This window comes from Ursus americanus, chromosome 2, assembly GCF_024610735.1.
Source record: "Ursus americanus isolate L20-20 chromosome 2, mUrsAme1.1.p, whole genome shotgun sequence".
In the NCBI taxonomy this organism is placed as follows: Eukaryota; Metazoa; Chordata; class Mammalia; order Carnivora; family Ursidae; genus Ursus; species Ursus americanus.
In genome coordinates this window covers 23,830,711-23,850,128 of record NC_142128.1, presented here as the reverse complement: position 1 = coordinate 23,850,128, position 19,418 = coordinate 23,830,711, and the positions used below count along the sequence as shown (strand labels likewise).

General features: G+C 42.5%; 1 protein-coding gene across 1 annotated transcript in view; it reads right to left on the bottom strand.

Moving 5' to 3' along the window:
* Positions 1–19,418, bottom strand: part of DNAH3 (dynein axonemal heavy chain 3) — a 167,904-nt gene that overhangs the window by 98,571 nt on the left and 49,915 nt on the right. Inside the window, exons 20-28 of the mRNA XM_087869949.1 lie at positions 18,602–18,693; positions 14,454–14,568; positions 12,219–12,335; positions 11,234–11,413; positions 9,678–9,814; positions 6,148–6,349; positions 4,597–4,689; positions 3,108–3,218; positions 86–200 (exon numbers count right to left, since the gene is read on the bottom strand). Of these exons, the coding sequence (XP_087726075.1) occupies positions 86–200; positions 3,108–3,218; positions 4,597–4,689; positions 6,148–6,349; positions 9,678–9,814; positions 11,234–11,413; positions 12,219–12,335; positions 14,454–14,568; positions 18,602–18,693 (1,162 nt within the window). The remainder of the gene's footprint in view (positions 1–85; positions 201–3,107; positions 3,219–4,596; positions 4,690–6,147; positions 6,350–9,677; positions 9,815–11,233; positions 11,414–12,218; positions 12,336–14,453; positions 14,569–18,601; positions 18,694–19,418) is intronic.

Below are 19,418 nucleotides of genomic sequence, written 5' to 3'. Positions count from 1 at the left end.
CTACTCCACCCAGGGGAATGGAGAGCAGCCAACCTGGCTGCTATTCTTAGACAGTCAGCAATGCCAGGGAAGCCTCCTTTCTCACCGTGGACGTCGATGACCGTGAGGGCCCCGAGGGTGAGTCGAGCCCCGCTGCTCAGTTTCCCTCGCACCAACTGGACAATCTGTGCAATCTGATCATTGCTCTTCTTCAGAAAATCCTGGCAGGGGCATAGGAGGGGACAACTGGTTAAATTGGATTCTCCTCTGTAACCCTCTCTTGGGCAATGGCACCATCTACCATCCCATGGCCCAAACTATTCCTCCAGATCCCTTTCCCTCACCACCTTCATTAACCTCTAGACGAGTTGCAAATGCATTATGCTAATTGAAAGAAGCCAAATTTCAAAGGCTAGATACCTTGATTTTATTGTTATGATATCATGGAAAAGATAAAACTACAGAGCAGGCAGCAGATTGGTAATTGCCAGAGGCATGGACAGGGGAAGGGGTTGCTACAAGGGGCTTGAGGGAGTTTTGGGGGGGGGGGCATGGAACGGTTCTATATCCTGATTGGGATGGCGGTTACACAAATGTATGTGTTTGTTAAAACTCAGAACTGTACACTAAAAAGGGTGAATTTTACTGTATAGAAGTCATGCAATAAATCTGAATTAACAAAAAAAAAAAATCTGAAACTTTTTCAGATTAAAGGAGACACAGGGGATGTGAAAACTAAATGTATGTCAGCAATTATCCTGGAATGGATCCTGAACCAGACAAAAAGACATCAGTGGGGCAAACGGCTAAATTTAGATTACCCAATTTAGAGGTCTATGGATTAGATAAGAATGTCTCTGGCATCAGTGTTGGTTTCCTGACTTGGATAATTGTACTGTGGTTATTTAAGATGTTAATATTGGGGGATTCTAGATGAAAGGTGTATGAGAATTCTTTGCGTTATTTTTGCAACATTATTTGTAAGGCTGACATTACTTCGAAATAAAGAGTTAAAAATAGAAATAAATGTTAAAAAGGAAAAAAAAAATGGAGACCACCTTAGGCTCATAGCTCACCGTCCCCACTTCCTAGCTCTGTAGTTCTGGGCAAATGATATTAACCCTCTGAGTCTCAGTCTCCTGTTCTGTCGAGCCCAGATAACTACAGCTACTTCTCGGAGCTGTTTTGAAGATTAAGTGAGATGATGAAGCACTTGGCACAATGCGAATAAAGTATCCAGTATATACAGATGGTTCTTATTATTAATAAAGTACTGACACACAGCAAAAAACAAAGTAACAACCTTTTCAATGCTTCCTCATTGCCTTTGCTGTGGGTCTGGAAACCCCTTGGTGACAGGGCTGCTGCACACATCTTTCTGAACCACACCCATTCCACAGCTATTCTGAATCCAAGTGCCTGCAATTGCTGGAATGCACCATATTTTTCATCTTCAGACTTTTGCACATTCTGCTCTCTCTCTCTCTCTCTCTCTCTCTGGAACACTCTTTCTCCTGTTCTTTGCTTGGCTAATTCCTATTTCTATTTTTTGTCTCCTCTTAGACACCATTTTTCTAGGACATCATCTCCAATTCTAACCCTTTTCTTACTTCTCTCCTTCCTCCCCGCCCTTCCTGGATCCCCATACTTTCCTTTATCACTGTTCTAGTGAAGAGACTTTTTATCTCCCCCACTAGACTGTAAATCCATGAGGACAGGGACCATGTCTCTCTCATTCAACTCTAAATCCCTCTGCCTAGTAGCATCATTCCAGCATGGAGCAGATGTCAAATAAATATTTGTTAAACAAACAATGGATGGATGGATGGATGGATGGATGGATGGATGGATGGATATCTTGCACCAACACCTGCTTTCTTTAGGATGCTGAGCCACATTATTCAGCATCCATATACTCCAAGGCTGGGGTGTGGGATGGGAAGCAGTCTCTCCGTTTTACAGGTAGGAAAACTGGGGCACAGAGATGCAGTCACAAAAATCAGAATTTTTTAGTGTTTCAAAAATCTGAAATGAGATATGTGATAGCAGTTTGCAAGTGTCAAGTACAATATGTCTGTAGGAATTATCAACATGGAATGTGTATAAATTTGAACCTTGGTCAAATGCTCATGTTCTAATTTTAAGGTATAAAGCAAAATATAGTAAAGTGAAATATTTCCTGTTTCGCAGCCAGTCATCTATGGGGGGAAGAACAGAAGGTCTGTTGAGATCATCATGGGAAATGATACCACGGTGAAAATGTTGGAAATGAAGTTACCATTCATTTGTTCAGTAAATATTTACTGAGCACCTACTATGTGCTCAGCATTGCAAGGACCCCAAGAGATATAATAGTGAACAAAACAGACGTGGTCTTGCCCTGTGGGGTTCCTAGCCTGGGCTCCAGGACTGACTAACTTTTCGGCATCTCATTTAACTCTCCCACAATACAGTACTCTGACGTTATAATACAACATGGTACACTGTGGTGCATTATATAGTCAAGGAGACTGAGACTCGGGTTAAGGAACTTGCCCATGGTCACACAGCTAACAAGGGCAAGTATCAGGATTTGAACCCAAGTTCACCCAGGTGTTGAACTCTCAAGCACTGGCCTCAATGGCAAGAGTGAATTGGAAATACGCATGTCTGGATCTGAGGACAAGCAGGACTTGAGCACTCTTGGTCTCAAGAGAACTCTGAAGGAAGAGCTGTAGGTGGGTTTGTGTTCAACTGCAGGTGGTGAGAAGTGGGTAATGGTGGAGGAGGAGGAGAAAACAGGATTATGTGGTCTTTTGGCCCAGGAAGAAAACCAGAGATCTCAGTTGGTGGAAATTCTACCAGGTTGACCCCTGGAAGTAAAGACTGATAAAAATTTAAAACACTGCAGCTTAGAATTTCTGCCTGGGAAGGACCATGAGAGGTATTACACTAGAGAACTCCAGGGCAGCTCCAACTCCAAATTCTCTATCTTGCTGTCCCCGTGAAAACTCTGACTTCTCTATGCCACGGTTGGATGTTGATTTTTGTTGTTGTTGTTTAGAAAACATGGCTACTTTAATTATATGTCCTTCAGATCCTAATCAAGCTTGAAGCTCCTCTACAAGCTTTATGACATGCTTACTTACCGGAAGGGTCTTTTCTACCAGGGCTTGGGACACCTCCTTGGTCCAAAAGATGGAGGAGACACAGATAACCACCTGGCCAGGCCACTGCAAGACCCACTTATTACGAGGGACCTGGGAAAGTGCAGGGGGGCATGTGGTAAAGTCAGTTCATCTTGTGGGACTTAAACCAACATCTGAAAAACACCCCCCACCACAAAATACAAAATCCTCCTCCACCCCCAGAAGCTACCACACTTGACATCTTGGGATTATTGATTTATGTCTTCCTCCCTGGATTTTATGAAAAAGAAAAAAAAATCATCAACAATCTCATCAACTCTTTTTTTTCTTCTTTTTTCTTAGGCTCCCAATCCAAGGATTATAACACAGTTATAACACAGAATCAAGGTGCTATTCACAGAGTTTTCATAACCACCCTTTTTGATGGCTACATAATATTGCAGTGCTGGGCCAGTTTTCTTAGCCTTGCCCAGAACCCCCCAAACTTGTTTTAAACTATAGATTTGACAAACTATGCAGCCAGAGGGCTGAATCTGGCCTTGCTTTTGTTTTTGTAAATAAAGGTGTATTGTGACATAGCCACACCCATTCTTTACCAATCATCCAAGGCTGCTTCTGCACTATGAAGGCAAAGATCAATAGCGTGTGTGGCCCACAGAGCTGAAGACATTATAAAAACATTTACTTTACCGAAAATGTTTTCTCACTCTTGCTCTAGATGCAGTAGCATGAAGTCATTCCATACAGGTAGCCATTTTTCTTTTACTTAATTTTTTATTTAAAATAAAGCATAGGACAAAGGGCTGGCCTGTCATTTACAATACGATACTTCTAAGAGGGACAGCAGGGTCAGTACTCCGTACTTTAGTGGGAAGGTGTTAACTGAATATTCTTCTGTTTGATGGAAGGGGTCGTGGGGGTGGGGCCCTGAAAAGTTGGAAGAAAAGGCACCCAAAGTCAAGGAGCACAAAGACCTGGTCTGCCTACATTTAGCCTTGCTAGGAGCTGGCTGAAGAGTGATCCCCAACAGTTCTTTTCTTTTGGCTTTCTTCTGTCATACCTGTTTCCCCTAACACTTTGGGAGTTTAAAGAGTTGTACCATTCAGTGCATGTGTACTGTAAACAAAAAGCCTAGAGGGAGAAATGCTTAATTGGAAGGTGCTCTAAAAAGACCTCCTGCCATGAATTCATTTCACAGAAGGGACTTGCAGCTAGCAGCCAGAGGGTTCTGACTAACCATCTTGTCTTGTGTCACCTGCTTCTAACTGTTAATGTTCCACCAGAAATATGTGCATCACCCCAGGATTCAGAGGGAAAGAAGAGAGAGGCACGGTGGGGTCACGGAGGGGTCAGGTGTTACCCCGCAGGATCCGGATGGGTTTTGGTAGAAGGAAGAGGGGTGCTTAGAATTGATCCATTTAACCTTCTCCCTAACGTTATTGTCACTGTGCTAACAGCCTGGCAGCACGTGTACCCGATTCTCATTTACCTGGACATATGCTTCAATCCCAAGTCTAATAACCTCCTGCATACTGGCAATCATCATCTTCTCCACCTGCTGGAGCCACTTTTCCACCATGCCCTACAGGGGTGAGACAAAGCAGCAGCATGTTGGCCAAGCCCGGAGGGAGGGATCACGGGCAGACCCAGCTTTCTCTCTGGACCAAGGTTGGAGGAAGGCCAAACGTCTGACACCTCTTCAAGCCAATATTCTTTAATTATGTGTTTTATATTTATTTACTTATTTATATTTTTTTATTCTAAGAAGTATGTGTGATGTAAAAGGGGAATGGGGAATTCTTAACATGCATTTCCTGTCATTTTCTGAAACACGACTTCTCAGGAAACAAATGATACATTGACGCTTCAATTCATAAAATAAATTCCTCATTTCTAATAAACAGTCCTAATTCTTGCCTTATTCCAGTGGTTCCCAAACTTTGCTGTGCACTGGAATCATTTGGAGATTCTTAAAAAATATGGACACCTGACTTCCATTCCTAGCCATTCCGATTTAATTGTTACGGGATGCAACCTGGGTATTTGGATGTTTTTGTTGTTGTTGTTTGTTTGTTTTTGTTTTGTTTTCTTTGTTTTTAAAGCTCTATGGTTAATTCAAATGTGCAGCAAATGATTTTAGAATTTCAGGTCACTGTAGCTCTTAACTTCAGGCACCTGTGAGCTAGCTGGTATCTATTTGGAAATGTGATTCCTGGTTATTAAAACTTTGATGTGTGGCTGGCAAAAATGGTTAACAAAGTAAAGCCAAGAATGCTTGTCTATTTCTACTCCATGGTGCTGTCCTGTTCAGCAGGAGTGGGAGTAATTTACATTTTACTCATTATATAAGGACACTTGTATAAAAACCTGAGTAAAATAGCATTGATTCCATAATGTTTTATTGCCCCTTAAAAACGCCTGCCCCAGCAACCTGTCTGACCAGATCACAGTTTTGTTTTGGTTTTTGTTTCTTTTTTTTTTTTTATTTAGAGAGAGAGAGAGAGCACACGCAGGGGCACGCAGATGATGGTGGAGTAGCAGAACAGAGCAAGAGGGAGTGAGAGAATCTTAAGCAGCCTCCATGCTTACCGTGGAGCTGACACAGGGCTCAATCTCATGACCCTGAGATGATGATCTGAGCCAAAATCAAGAGTCAGACGCTTAACCAACTGAGCCACCCAGGGGCCCCTGACCAGTCACTTTCAACTGGGCTCTGCTCATGGAGATCTAAACAGCATCAGCTGTTGGTTCTAATGTCTACTAGGGCCTCTACATCAGGTTTGGTTGAAGTCCTTCCATAAATTTAGTGTGTCACATGGATTGCAATATCACCCCCATTGTAGAGATGGGCAAACTGAGACTCAGAAAGACTAAGCAATGTCCCAGAGTTGTCCAGTCATTAAGCTGTGGAACCCAGGTGTTCCACACCCAGGTAGTATGGAACTTGAGTCCAAGTGCTTAACCAATCAATATGCTCTCTGCTCTCTCTGTATTGCTCTGTTATGGAGAAAGGAATGAAAACGAGTAAGAGGAAAGTTACTTTGGCTTGAGCAGGGTAGATTTTCTGTTTGAATGGAACAGTTTCTTTTTCTGAGCTGATCATGCCCACAATCTCCAGATTGTCTGTAAATTCTAGCTTGGCAATTCCTTCAAAGCACTTCTTCAAATGTGGCTGCACGCGAAGGGGGTCCTTTGTCTCTGACAAGATCTCCAGCAGCTCATCATTTGACAAGAAGAAGAACCTATTTCAAAGCAAAGGAAGATGGTAACTGGAATGTCTTTTGAGAATGTATTTTCCCAATGAGGTGATACTCCCTAAAAGGTAGAGGACACCCCGTGAACACCAGCCATGTTTTAGAGTCTTCTTTAAGGCACACTCCCCTTCACCATTTTTCATCTGGGGCATAGAGGGTGGAGACAGTTTTGACTCAGAGCAAGAGAAAGGATGAAAGCTGGCATATACCAGCTTGATATGGTTTGGGGGTAGCGTGCTTCCTCTTGGGATAAACCTGGATAGAACAGCGGTTCTCAACCTTGGCTGCACTTTAGAATCACCTGTGAAGCTTATTAAAAAAACTCCAATACCAAGGTTGCACTGCCCAGTTTCTAATAAAATTGATTTGGGGTTGGGTCTGGGGATTTTGATTTTTAGAATCCCAGGTGATTCTAATACATAGTCAGTATTGAGTAGGAGGAGAGAGAAGACCTCCTTGTCTTTCCTTATCTCCAGGTATGACATGTTGCAGGTGTGAAATAAGAAGTATGCTATTAATGAACCTATCTGATGTGTAACACAAAGGCAAAAGGAAATGTAGGTAAAATTAAATTTCCTTACATTTTGCAGCCCATTGATGAATAGTTGAGACAGGCAGAGTATGACATTCCTCGAGGAACTCACAACTGATTAATGTTAAGGCTTTGCTTGAGGCAAAAAGCAACTTTAGCCAGACCTCCAGGATCCTGTAAGTCTTCTTTAACACATGACAATCCTTTCCGAAACTTCCTTTGCCTCTACCCCACCCCCTCAATTTAAAAGTATACAACCAATCGCTCCTCACAATCCCAGGGCAGCTCTTTCTGCCATAGGTCCTGTCCCTATGCTTTAATAGAACTACCTTTTTGCACTGAAAATGCCTCAAGAATTCTTTCTTGCACTGAAAATGCCTCTTGTTTGCTCCTGGACCCCACAACACATCACATCACTATCTACATGCAGAGGCTTTGACCATGTTCTAAGTTAGAAATGATAAGCTCATTCTCTTGCTCAGACCCTTAAAGCAGCAACCACAAACCTGAATGTTAAAGGTATAAACCTCTACTATAAGCACCAAGCTGAAAGTCCCATAATGGAGGGACCACATGATTATGGTCTTCACTGTATATGGTGGATTATAAAAATGGCCACAATATTTATGGCTCCTCCCTACAGGAGGTAGAGTCTGTTTTCAAACCTGGCCTGGCTCTGTGTCGGGCTTTGGCCAGTAGACTGTAGCAAACGTGAATTTGTGCAAATTCCAAGCCTAGACATCAAGAAGCCTTAAAGCTTCCACTCTTGCTGGCCTTGGGAATCCTGCTACCACCACAATGGTAATAAATCCAGGCTAGCTTTCTGGAGGATGAAAGACATGTGGTCCAACTATCCTGGCTGCCCCAGCCAAAAGGAAGCCAACCACTAAACAAGTGATTGAGGCCATCAACTACCAGCTGACTACAGTCACGTGAATGAGTCCTCATGAGACCAGAGGAACCATCCACCTAAGACCAGAGGAACCACTGGGCTAGACCAGAAGAACCATCCAGCTGATCCCAGCCCTATTTGCAAACCCACAGAATTGTGAGCTAAATAAACAGTTGCTGTTTTAAGCTTCTAAGTTTTGGGGAGGTTTGTTACACAGCAAAGCAAACTAATGCATTATAGCTGCAGTGTTGAGCAGGTAAGAAGAGCTCAATAATTACTTGTTGTCTGACTAACTTACCAATATCTAGTGATATCAATTTCTCCCACTGCCAAGTAAAGTTCAAACAGGTGATCTCTATGGATTCATCAAGTGTGATAATGAATAAGGCTCAGTGGCCATAAGAGTAATTATTAAAAAACTTGTATAACATAAAATCATTATTTAGCACTCTGTATTTTCAAGATAAAATTAATTTCAAATATGTGAAATTATTCAAAAACATTTTTGAAGTGTTTTCTCAGAGTGCTTGACTTTATTCTATAAAAATGCATAAAGACACATTGAGATATTCATGATGGGGTGTGTGTGTGTAACTTAGGGAGAAAACGAGGCTCAGAGAGGTTAAATAACTCAGTATTTTATACAGACTGCCTGAATGAATTCTGGCTTTTCCATTTACCTGTCTCGTGCTTTCTGGCAAGTTACTATTTCCTTATTTGTAAAAGGCAGATAATAATAATGCTTCCAACCTCATAGGATTATTGTTTAATCCTATGATTAAATTTAAATAAGTTAATACAGGTAAGGCACTTAGGGCAGTATCCTGACATATGGTAAATGCTGTGGTAATGTTGGCTATTGTTCATATTTTAATAAGGAATAACAGTAATGGGAATAGGACTAAAAGCCCAAATCTCAGGGGTTTTCTCTTCCTAAGTTTTGTGCTTCCAAATCGAGGTTCTTTCCACTATTTGTGCTTATTCGTGTTGTCCAATCCTGAAGCCATTAGCCATATATGGCTATCTACATCACAAAATTAATATTAAATAAATTAAAAATTCACCTTTTCAGGCACACCAGGACATTTCTGAATCCTACACAAATTTTTGAAAATTTGTGGTGGAAAGCAAGAAACTAACTTTGTCTCCATATAATGGAACACTAAAATTTACTTTTCTTAAAAGCGCATTGGGATCAAACTTACATCCAAATGGCATGGAGTGACCAGCCATGGTGAGCCACACATGGACAGATTATCAGGAATGAGGACCCTCTTTTTTGCAACCAGCCCTCTAAAATGACTGACTTTTATGCAGAAGAACACTGGTTCTTGTGGAAAAAAAGAGTCAAATATTTATAAAAGTACCTACCAGAAACTACAACATTTGATGGCAAAAACATTCAACCGACATTTCTTAAACAGTTTCGACAGCCAAATGCTTTACATGCATTATTTCATTGATCCACACAAACAAAGATATGAGTAAGAGCCACCATTATATTTCTATTTTACAGTGGAGAATCTGAGGCTCAGATAGATTTGCTCAAGGTCTCAAGATTAGTTAAGTGAAAGAGCTGGGACTCAAACCGAGGTCTGTTTAACTCCAAAGTCTAGGCTCTTACTCATGACTATGATATCCCTTCCGTTGGGTATTTGACCATGATGGCTGGCCTAGGTGTGGATTTGGCCCCTACTGATGTCCATTCAACCTCATTCTAAATAATGACTGTGAAGACATCCCCTTCCCCTGAGAGCTGTCTTGTGGAGAATGGAGAACCAGGAAAGACTATGAAATAGGTTGGTAGAAGCCAACTCTCAGGATGAAAAATGTAATTCTACCTATGAATGGGTCAAAAAGTCGACTCCAAACAAAAGAACAATACCAAATACCTGGGAAAAAATAGTCTCTTCTTCTCCAAGTAATTATTCAGCCCCTTCTGGATGTCCTCCAACAGAAGGTTGGCTTCTTGAAGCTTCTCAGCCATCCGTGGCTGATCTGCAGCCACCAGAACCCTGGTATCCTTCACCTAAGTTGCATCAAAAAAAGTGAGAATCACCATGGGGTTCCCAGATTCTGAGACTGATCACTGTAGTGAGTGTATGACCAGTGCATCAACTACTGACCTCCCTGCCCAGCTAACTTAGCCTCCTAATTCCACAAGGGTGAAGGCTCATACAACATGATCCTATTCCTCTGGATGTGGTTGACTCCCTCCTTCTACAAAAACCTTCCATTTTGTACAACTCCTCGGAATGTCCCTTTGTTAGATGGGAGGCTGCCTGATTTATGAATTGTTTAATAAAGCCAATTTGATCTTCAAAGTTTAAAATCAGCCAATTTGACCTTTACAATCTAAAATCAGTTGAATTTGTGTTACTTAATACTTGCAACCAAAGAATCTGAACCAAAACAGAGTTGGAGGAAGGAGGATATCATGAAAACCGGCTCTACTTGCTGGGCAATATAAATGCCCAATGGAGCAGATAAATTTTGAGATAAATTCTTTACAAGGGAGCCCCAATTGAGCACACTTGACTTCAAAAAGGAAAAAGATATCATCTCTTAATAGATAGTCCTGATTGCCTTGTACACCCAGTGAACTCATTTGTCAAGGCTTGTTTCTCATGTTGCCCCCTTTGGAGGCCTTTCTTGACGCTCCCAGGCAACTAAATCACTCTCTTGTGTTCTGAAAGCTGTTTGTATATACTTCTACTATAGCTCTCCTGTTTACCTAAGACTCTCTCCTCCCAAGACAGTGAAGTCTATGAAGGCACAAATCAAATTCTAGTTTTCTTCAAGTATTGTCTGTTAATTCAATGCTGGGTACCAAATAAACATTTGTTAAACAAGTAACTGAATATGGGGGCGCCTGGTTGGCTCAGTTGTTAAGCGTCTGCCTTCGGCTCAGGGCGTGATCCTGGCGTTCTGGGATCAAGCCCCACATCAGGCTCCTCCGCTGGGAGCCTGCTTCTTCCTCCCCCATTCCCCCTGCTTGTGTTCCCCCTCTCTCTGGCTGTCTGTCTCTCTGTTGAATGAATAAATAAAATCTTAACAGAACAAAACAAAACAAAAAAACGAGTAACTGAATATGGAGGAGAATTTGAATTCTAAAATAATCCTCAATCTATAGACGTTTTACTGCATTATCCTGTGACAAAATCTCCTACCTTGTTAGGAATGAGAGCTGAATTATACAGACTGCTAACAGTGGCCTGTAGGAAAGTGGGTTTTCAAAAGGCCTCCATTCTCTGTATTACATATTTCTATGTTCAAATTTTTAGTAACAGTTTCAAAATTAGAAAAAAATTTATAAAAATATCGAATTTGAAAAAAAATCTAGTCTACTTAAAAATTTCAAGGGACATGGCTATGATGCACCATCAGGAACATCTGTATGGCATCCCACATTCCTGATGGTGAGATGTGCCAGGGAGTAAAAACTTACCGCTTGGGACATGAGTGATTTCCAGTAACTATCCACAGTGGCAAATTTCCTGCCCTCTTCTGGCATCTGGGCTATGATGTCCTCTGAACTGAAGATGGGTTCCAGGTAGAGCCAGGTGGCTTGGCATTTCAACCAGGCATCCAAAATTTCCTGCACACGAACCAGCTTTTCTTCCCACTTCTGTGAATGTAGCATTTGATATCTGAATCATTAACCTGCTGCTCTGCAACACAGGCCCAACAACTGAACAAATCGGATGGATTTATTCATTCATTTGTTCGTTCCCTTGTTTAACAAATATTCATTGAGTATTTGCCCCCCTACGTTCTGGTCATTGCTCTAGGCAACGTGGATTCAGCAATGAAAGTAACCAACAAGAGTCCTTGCGTCATGTAGTTCTTTTTTTAGAATAATAACAATAACAGCAGCCATAATACTTACTCTTTGACCAGTGATGGGTCTGAGTGCTTTATGTATGTGAAACCAACGAATCCAACAGATTTATGAGGGAGGTATTATTACAAATCTCACTTTACAGATGCAGAAATGGACATACAACAGTTCAAGGAACTTGTTCAAGGTCAAACAACAAGGGGTGAAGCCAGAGTTTGAACCCAGGTAGTCTGGCTCCAGACTCTGTGCCCTTAGCTTATGCCATTTCTATAAACAATGAGCAGAGGAGGCCAAAACCCGTACCCTTGTGCAGTTTACATTCTAGATTACTCTAGCCCATAAAATACTTTCCAAATGTATTTTTATTCAGTGCATTAAAATCATCTCATCTTCTCTTTTGGCAGACTGTTGCAAAGGCTCAGTGTGCCATATGCTTACTTGGATGGTTACTGCTTTCAGTCTTGTGTTATTTATTTTTTCCAATCAGGAAAAACTGAGCTGCTTTGTTAACTGAACTTAAAAGTCTTCTCCCTCCTGCAACAAACCCGGAGCTAATGAGACATCACAAACCCTCAACCTCATTTCCTCTTACCCGGCATTCTGCTTCTATTGGTTTGATGAATGGGGAGCCACACATGGTCTGGGTCTTTATTACGTGATCATCAAGTAACAGCTGAATGTCATCAACTGCACACAAGATGCTTGTATCCTGCAAATAAAGATTTCCTGAGCTGTCAAAACCACAAGACCCCCCACTTTTCATGCTGATCTCCAAAGGCCCCACAGCTCAGATGTCCACCCAAGTGGGGCAGAAATCTGTCTCACAGAGGATGGAATTTCTATTTTTCTTCCTTCAAAGTGTTTTGTTTTGGGTTTTTTTTTTTTTTTTGAGATTTTATTTATGAGAGAGAGAGCGAGCACACCAGCAGTGGGAGGGGTAAGGGAGAGGAAGAAGCAGGCTCCCTGCTGTGCAGGGAGCCCAACGTGGGGCTGGATCCCAGACCGCAGGATCACGAACCTGAGCCAAAGGCAGACACTTAATTGACTGAGCCACCCAGGCCCCCTTCCTTGAAAGTGTTCTTAAAGACATTTATTCTCGACCTTCTTTGCAGAAATCAAATACAGTCCCAGCCCAGACCTGCAACTAGTATATTTTGGGGGATGAGATGGTTCAGGGGGAGCATGTTGTTCTATTCCCTTCTCTATGTTCCAACTTCCCTGTCCACTTGCTGGCAAGCTGATCCTCAGGCAGGATAGCTGCTAATCCGACTGTTTGGGCCTTGACCTGTGGTTCCCAAACTGTGCCCCGAGGGCCTTCTGGGCACTGCAGCAAACTCAGCAATTTGCTGTTATTCAAAAATGAAATGCAATTTTTTTCTTTCAATTTATATGTATTTCTTAAAACAGTTGTTGATTGGATACAAATACTTACTAAAGTTGTTTGAACTTAATTACTTCATAAACAAAGCTGTTAGGAATTTCTTTTGGCCCAGGGAGGGGAACTATGAAAAAAGCACTAAGACACTAAAGGCACCACAAGCAGAAAAAAGTTTGGGACCCTCTGCCCATGCTCTAATGGGGCCATTTTTTGCTAGCAGTTAAGGTTATTGTGCCTTGAAGGTCAGCTCCTATGAACGGCATTCTTTCTCCTGGGCCACCGTGGTGAGCAAGCTGAGAAGAGTCTGCTCCTCTCTGGCAGGTCTGGCCTTTTTGGCTCTGTTTTCACTTCCTTGAAGCCTACATCTGGGTGGTTAAATTTGGGCTAGGATATACTTTCTCATCTACCCTCTACCAGTAGCTCTGCACTGGAAGTTGTGTATCTAGCTCTTAATAAAAATGATACCGTGACTCCCTTTTGCTGTCAATCCTTGTCTATTAGCTGCATCACTCAAAAACTCTTAAGATGGGCCAGGTGCAATCGAGCTGTTCCCAGGTTGCCCAGCTCAACCCCCCACCCCAGCCCAACAGCCTCCAGCAGTATCTAATCCCATCAGGCGGTGTAGCACTGAACTGCTAGCATCCTCAGCTGCCTGGTCCTGCTGAGAGAGGCCCCAGTTCTTCTCCTTTCCATTGGCTCAGCTACAGTTCTTATTCACATGAAATCAGTGCATCCTGACCATTCAAACTAAAGCAGTGGAGAAGTCACAAAAAGATAACATGAAGCCTGGGGGACAGGGAGATCCTCAATCTGCACTTCACATTAGAAAAAACAGGGGTGCCTGAAAAATATATATTTTTTTGTTTTGAGATGTTTTAAGCATTGTTTACCCAGGTATGCTTCTGAAGGACAGGGGTGGGGAAGCCCTCCCTGGGAGATGCTAATTCGACTGTCTTGTTCAGTTCCTTTGCACTGAGAAAGCTTGTGGCTCTGAATCAAAAGGCCTTTCTCATTTAAAAAATGCACCCTTCCTGTGGGGCCTGGAAGGAAGAATGACTGGCACATGAAGGCAGATGGGAGGAAACGATCTAATGCACAGGATAGTGATTACAGACAACAAGACCACATTAAAAACTCCAAAGTTGCTAAGAGACTGATCTTAATCGTTCCCACCACAAAAAAGAAATGATAATTATGTGACATCACAGAGCTATTAGCTAACACTAGGGTAATGACCATATTGCAATACATAAATGTATCAAATCAACACTTGTACACCTTAAACTTATACAATGTTGCATGTCAATTATATTTCAATAACAATAAATTAAAAAAAAAAGTTAGGGATCCTTCCGTCCTGAGCTCTGTTGCAATTCTGAATGACTCCTTTCTGTAAGCTATAATAAATGGGCTGCTCTCAGGGGGTTGGGCAGTGGGGCTGACACTCACAGTGTCCCTGTACTTTACAAAGTTGAACGTCATGTTAACCCAGTCTGACTTCATTTTCTCCAAGTTTTTCTCCAGAGAGTATTCCTTACTGGCAGCTGCACCAATGGGTTCCAGTCTAAAGAGAACACAGCAACAGCAATGTCAACAGGAGGAGGGCAGGGAAAACATGGCAAAGGAGGAATTTCGGTTAACCCTGAAGATAAATTCAAAAGGCCCTTAATTTTACTAAAATGTTTACTAACCAACTCTAAGATGTGCCAGCTAGCTCTGATGTTTTACAGGGTTTCTTACCCTCAGCACTAGCAGCCTGTGGACTATGTTATGGGCTGAATTGTCTCCCCCCTAAAAATCATGTGTTGAAGTCCTAAACCCCAGTATCCTAGAATGTGAGGTTCCCTACTTGAGATGGGGTCTTTAACGAGGTGTTCAGTTACTGAATAACACAGAGTTGTTGATCACTATATTGTACACCTGAAACTCATATAAAATGGTGTGTTAACAATAGTGGAATTAAAATTTTATTATTTTTTAAATTTTTTATTTAAATTCAATTAGCCATCATTAGTTTCAGATGGAATATTCAATAATTAATCAGTTGCATGTAACACCCAGTGCTCATCACACTGGAATTAAAATTAAAAAAAAAAAAGGTAGTTTAGTTAAAATGAGGTCATTAGCATGGGTCCTAATCCAATATGACTGGTGTCTTTATAAGAAGAGGAGATTAAGATAGACACACACAGACGGAAGACCACGTGAGGATACAGGGAGAAGGTGGCCTTCTGCAAACCAAGAGAGGCCTCAGAAGAAACCAATTCTGCCAACGCCTCAATCTTGAACTTCCAGTCTCCAGGACTAGGAGAAAATAAGTTTCTGTTGTTTAAACCATCCAGTCTATGGCATTTGCTACAGCAGCCCTAGTGAACTAATACAGGGTGGATAATTAATTCTCTGTTGGGATGGGCGCTGTCGTGTCCATTGTGGGGTGTTTGGTAGCATCCCTGGGCTCTACTCACGAGATGCCACTAACAGACTCCCCTTTTCTCACCTCTTGTCAATTGTGGCAACCAAAACTGTCTCCAAATATTGTCAAATGTCTCCTTGGGGGGGGGGGATTCCCCAGTTGAGAACTACTTTTTTAAAGCCATTAAAACGAGACCTCTCTTTCCCCATTTTCATTTAGTCCTTACTCCAGAATTATTATTCTGACTACCTATTTGAATCTTAGAACTTCTGCTAATTTACATAATGGCTTTGCTCTACTTCCTGTCCCTTCTTTTTTTTTATTATTACATAATCTCTACACCCAATGTGGGGCTTGAACTCACAACCCCAAGATTAAGTCACATGCTCTTCTGACTTCATGAGCCAGCCAGGTACCTCTGTCCCTACCTTTTTAAAAACCACTGCTATTTTCCTGAAATGCTGGGTCCACATCTCTAGCCCCTCTGTTCCACAGAAAGGGGGGAGACAAGTTCCTTTCTTCTTGCTTCCACACAGAGAGATGGGTCCTAAACTCAGGTGTGGCCTGGGAATTGGGAAGAACCGTGAAGCCAAGTTCTTGGAAGGAGAAGCAAGGATTATTCTCTCTGCCTCAGTACTTGTCTTTCATTGCAAGCCCGACTGCAGAAGAGACAAGCTGGTCTTTACATGTAGGTCAGGAAACTGAAGCAAGCGACATGCCCAGAGCCACACTTGCAGCTGGGGAGTGCCGGAACCAGGTCTAGACACCAGTTCCTTTGGCTTCTAATCCAGTGTTTCTTCCACCTCCCACAATGTGCCTTTTCCCCTCTCCTTGTAAGAAGGAACAAGAGAATTATTCACATGTGGTCAGCCAAATAGGGCCAACTACACAGAGCTGAGAACCCTCATGTAGCCTCATTCAGGGCTGTGGATGAGGCACATTCCAAAGAATGACTAATCAAGACCTCAGCAGCAGGGTCATCATCCTAAATGTGGCCTTCTTGGGAGATGACCACAATGAGTGTGCATGTAGGAAATCATTAATAGAGGCAGGTGTCAACCCAGGTGGGTGTGAGACAAGGAGGCTGGCTGTGTGGCCATGACCAAATCACTTGACAGGCCTTAGGGTCCCCATCTGCATATATTGGGGGTTGTTGGTATAATTAAAATGTTTGCAACATGCTTTGCGACTTATAATTATGCAAATAATTGTACGGGGGAAGGATTAATGAGTTTGGGAGTCCTCGAAGGCCATCAAGGTTGACCTTACCCCAAGGTGCTAAAGAAGGTCATGGACAGTGAGCCACATGTGATAAAGCTGCATTAACTGTGGGATGGTGGGGCACAGGGGATGTCACATCTCACTCACTGGTGGTGGCTGAGAACTTCGATGTTAACTCAGTTCAGGTTATATGTCTTATGTCATAATCCCCACCATAACTCTAATCACCCAGCTACTATTCTTCTTCCCATTTTACAGATAAGGAGACTGAGACACACAGAGGTTAACAACTTAGCCAAGGTGTTACTATGTTTGGGTTTGTCACAGTTGAGCCCACTGGCATGGCAAGTGGCAGACTTGCTGTGTGTTTGCTTGGTTTCTGTCGCTTTAGATGGTTTATTATTTAGACGGTACAAGGTAATGGTTAAGGCTCTGGAGTCAGCCAAGTCTGGGCTCAGGTCTTGGTTCTTTCAGTTTCTACTGTGACCTCTGGCTAGTTACCTAATCACTCGAATCAACTTATTTCCTCATCTGTAAAACAGGAATTATAATGGTAGCTACAACATTAGGTTATGGTGATGGATGAATTGGTTAATGTTTATTAAAGGCGTGGTACAGCGTAAATGTTCAATAGTTGGTATCTCCTAGAACCATCTTAAAGGGGACTAATGTGGCCTTAAGGGGGGCAAATGAAATAACTTAGACCTGGTAGAAAGGCATGTGTCTCTAGGTTGCTCCTCGAAGAGAGCCTATAATGGTGGTATTGGGGGGTGGGGAGCATCAGAGCATTCAGGTGGCAGAGAGAATTAGAGGCCTGGGAGCACCTTAGATTAGACCCATTATTCCCATGGGAATGGAGAAGGGATCCCAAACTCTGGCATGCATCAGAATCACCTGGAGAAGCGCTGCCCATTTGATATAAAAGTGAGTCACGTACCTCACTTTTAAGTTTCCAGGAGCCATTATTTTTAAAAAGTAAAAAAAGAAACAGGGGAAATGGATTTTTAATAATTTAACACAGTATATCCAAAATATTATCATTTCAACATGTAAGCAATATTAAAACTTACTAGGTATTTTGCTTTTATTTTTTCCTTAATAAGCCTTTAAAATCCAGCCCCTATTTATAATCCCAGCACCTCTAACACAGAATAGTTTCATTTCAAGGGCTCAGTAGGATTTGTGGCTGGTGGCTCCCGCACTGGACATGCTGACCTGAAAAACTGGTTAAAACACAGATTGCAGGGTGCACGACCAGCATTTCTGATTCAGCAGATTGGGGTGGGGTCTGAGAATGTGCATTTCTAACAAGTTCCCAGGTGATATTGAGGCAGCTGGTCTGGGGCCACTCCCGGAGAAGCGTGTGTGTCCAGTTAGACCTGAACCCAGCTGTCTAACAGGGACTCTGGTCCAGGCAATACAGCATCTCCCATCCTCTGCCCTGAAGGATCCATCAGGGTCCTCAGAATATCTGGTCCTGAAAACAGCAATTTGAATAGCACAGATTCCCGCACACAAGACTCTAGGGGCATTTGGAGAAAAGGAGAAGGCAAATGAAGAATGCTCTCACTTGACCGTGTTTCTTGGACTCCTAAGGGCTCAGAGAGCCACTTCTGTTTACTGTTGTTTGTTTAAAAAGAGGAAACTGAAGCCCAGAAAGGTGGAATGGTTTTACCTGAAGTCACTGGGCTTGGAGCTCAGTTTCCAAGCACTTTTTTTTTTTTTTAATTTTCCTTTGAAATAAAATCTCTGACTCAATTTTCTAGTCACAATCCGTCATCCTCTCGGCAACTGAAACTGAGTGCCACCAGTAGCTAGTCACCTGAGGGGGAGGTTACTAAAAACACGTAAGTCACCCTGAACCAGAAGGAGAAAAACAGCCTGACAGGAGGCCAGTCATATCCTGTAGGAAGTCAGACACTTTGACTGAGAAGCTTCCTGAAGGGGGGAGGAGGAGTCTTACTTGTCAATGAGTTTGCTGAACCCATATTCCAGCATATTTGAGAGGCAAGTTGTTTCTGTGGGCTTTATTTCAGAGCCAACAATCTCACTGATCTGCAGAAGAAAAAGGAAAACAAATGCATGTTGTCCAAGGTAGCACTAGCCAGTAGATTTTCCATAATGACGGAAATGTTCTAGTCTGGGCTGTTCCTTACAGTAGCCACCGGTCGCATTTGGCCATCGAGCCCTGGAAATGTGCCCAGTGTGACTGAGGAACTGATTTTTAATTTTTATTTCATTTTACTTAAATTTAAATAGCTGTGTATAGCTAGTGGGTATTGAATTGGATGGTGCAGGTCTAAAAATGTGGGAGGCAGCCTTGGGCCCACACTGCATTCTATCTGGTTTACTGGGGATCACTGCCCACCAGCACTCGCCTAGTACTGACCTGTGAGCATCCTAGGGGGTGGAACAAGATCTGGTTTGTTTTTGTGCTCCCAGAGCCTAGTGCAAAGCCTGGTCTATGACAGAAGCTGCAGTAAGTGTTTGCTGAGTAAAAGGAGAAAGTCATGAGTACATGGGACAGGCAGACACCCCAATTCTATGACCTGAGGATGTTAGGAAGGGAGGAAAAGAAACCCCCTCTGTCCAAATATCTTCCTTTCCACCCCAACATGCTAACTTGTTGGACTGGTTAGCACTCGTTCTACCCATTCCTTTGGTGTAAATGCTACCCCAAGCTTGTCTTTCAAGTGAAAATATCCCTGAAGGAGGTCTCACGTGAAGCCTCTGATGGCTTTGATCACTTTTCTCAAGGACTGAGAGATCTGGGGAGGATG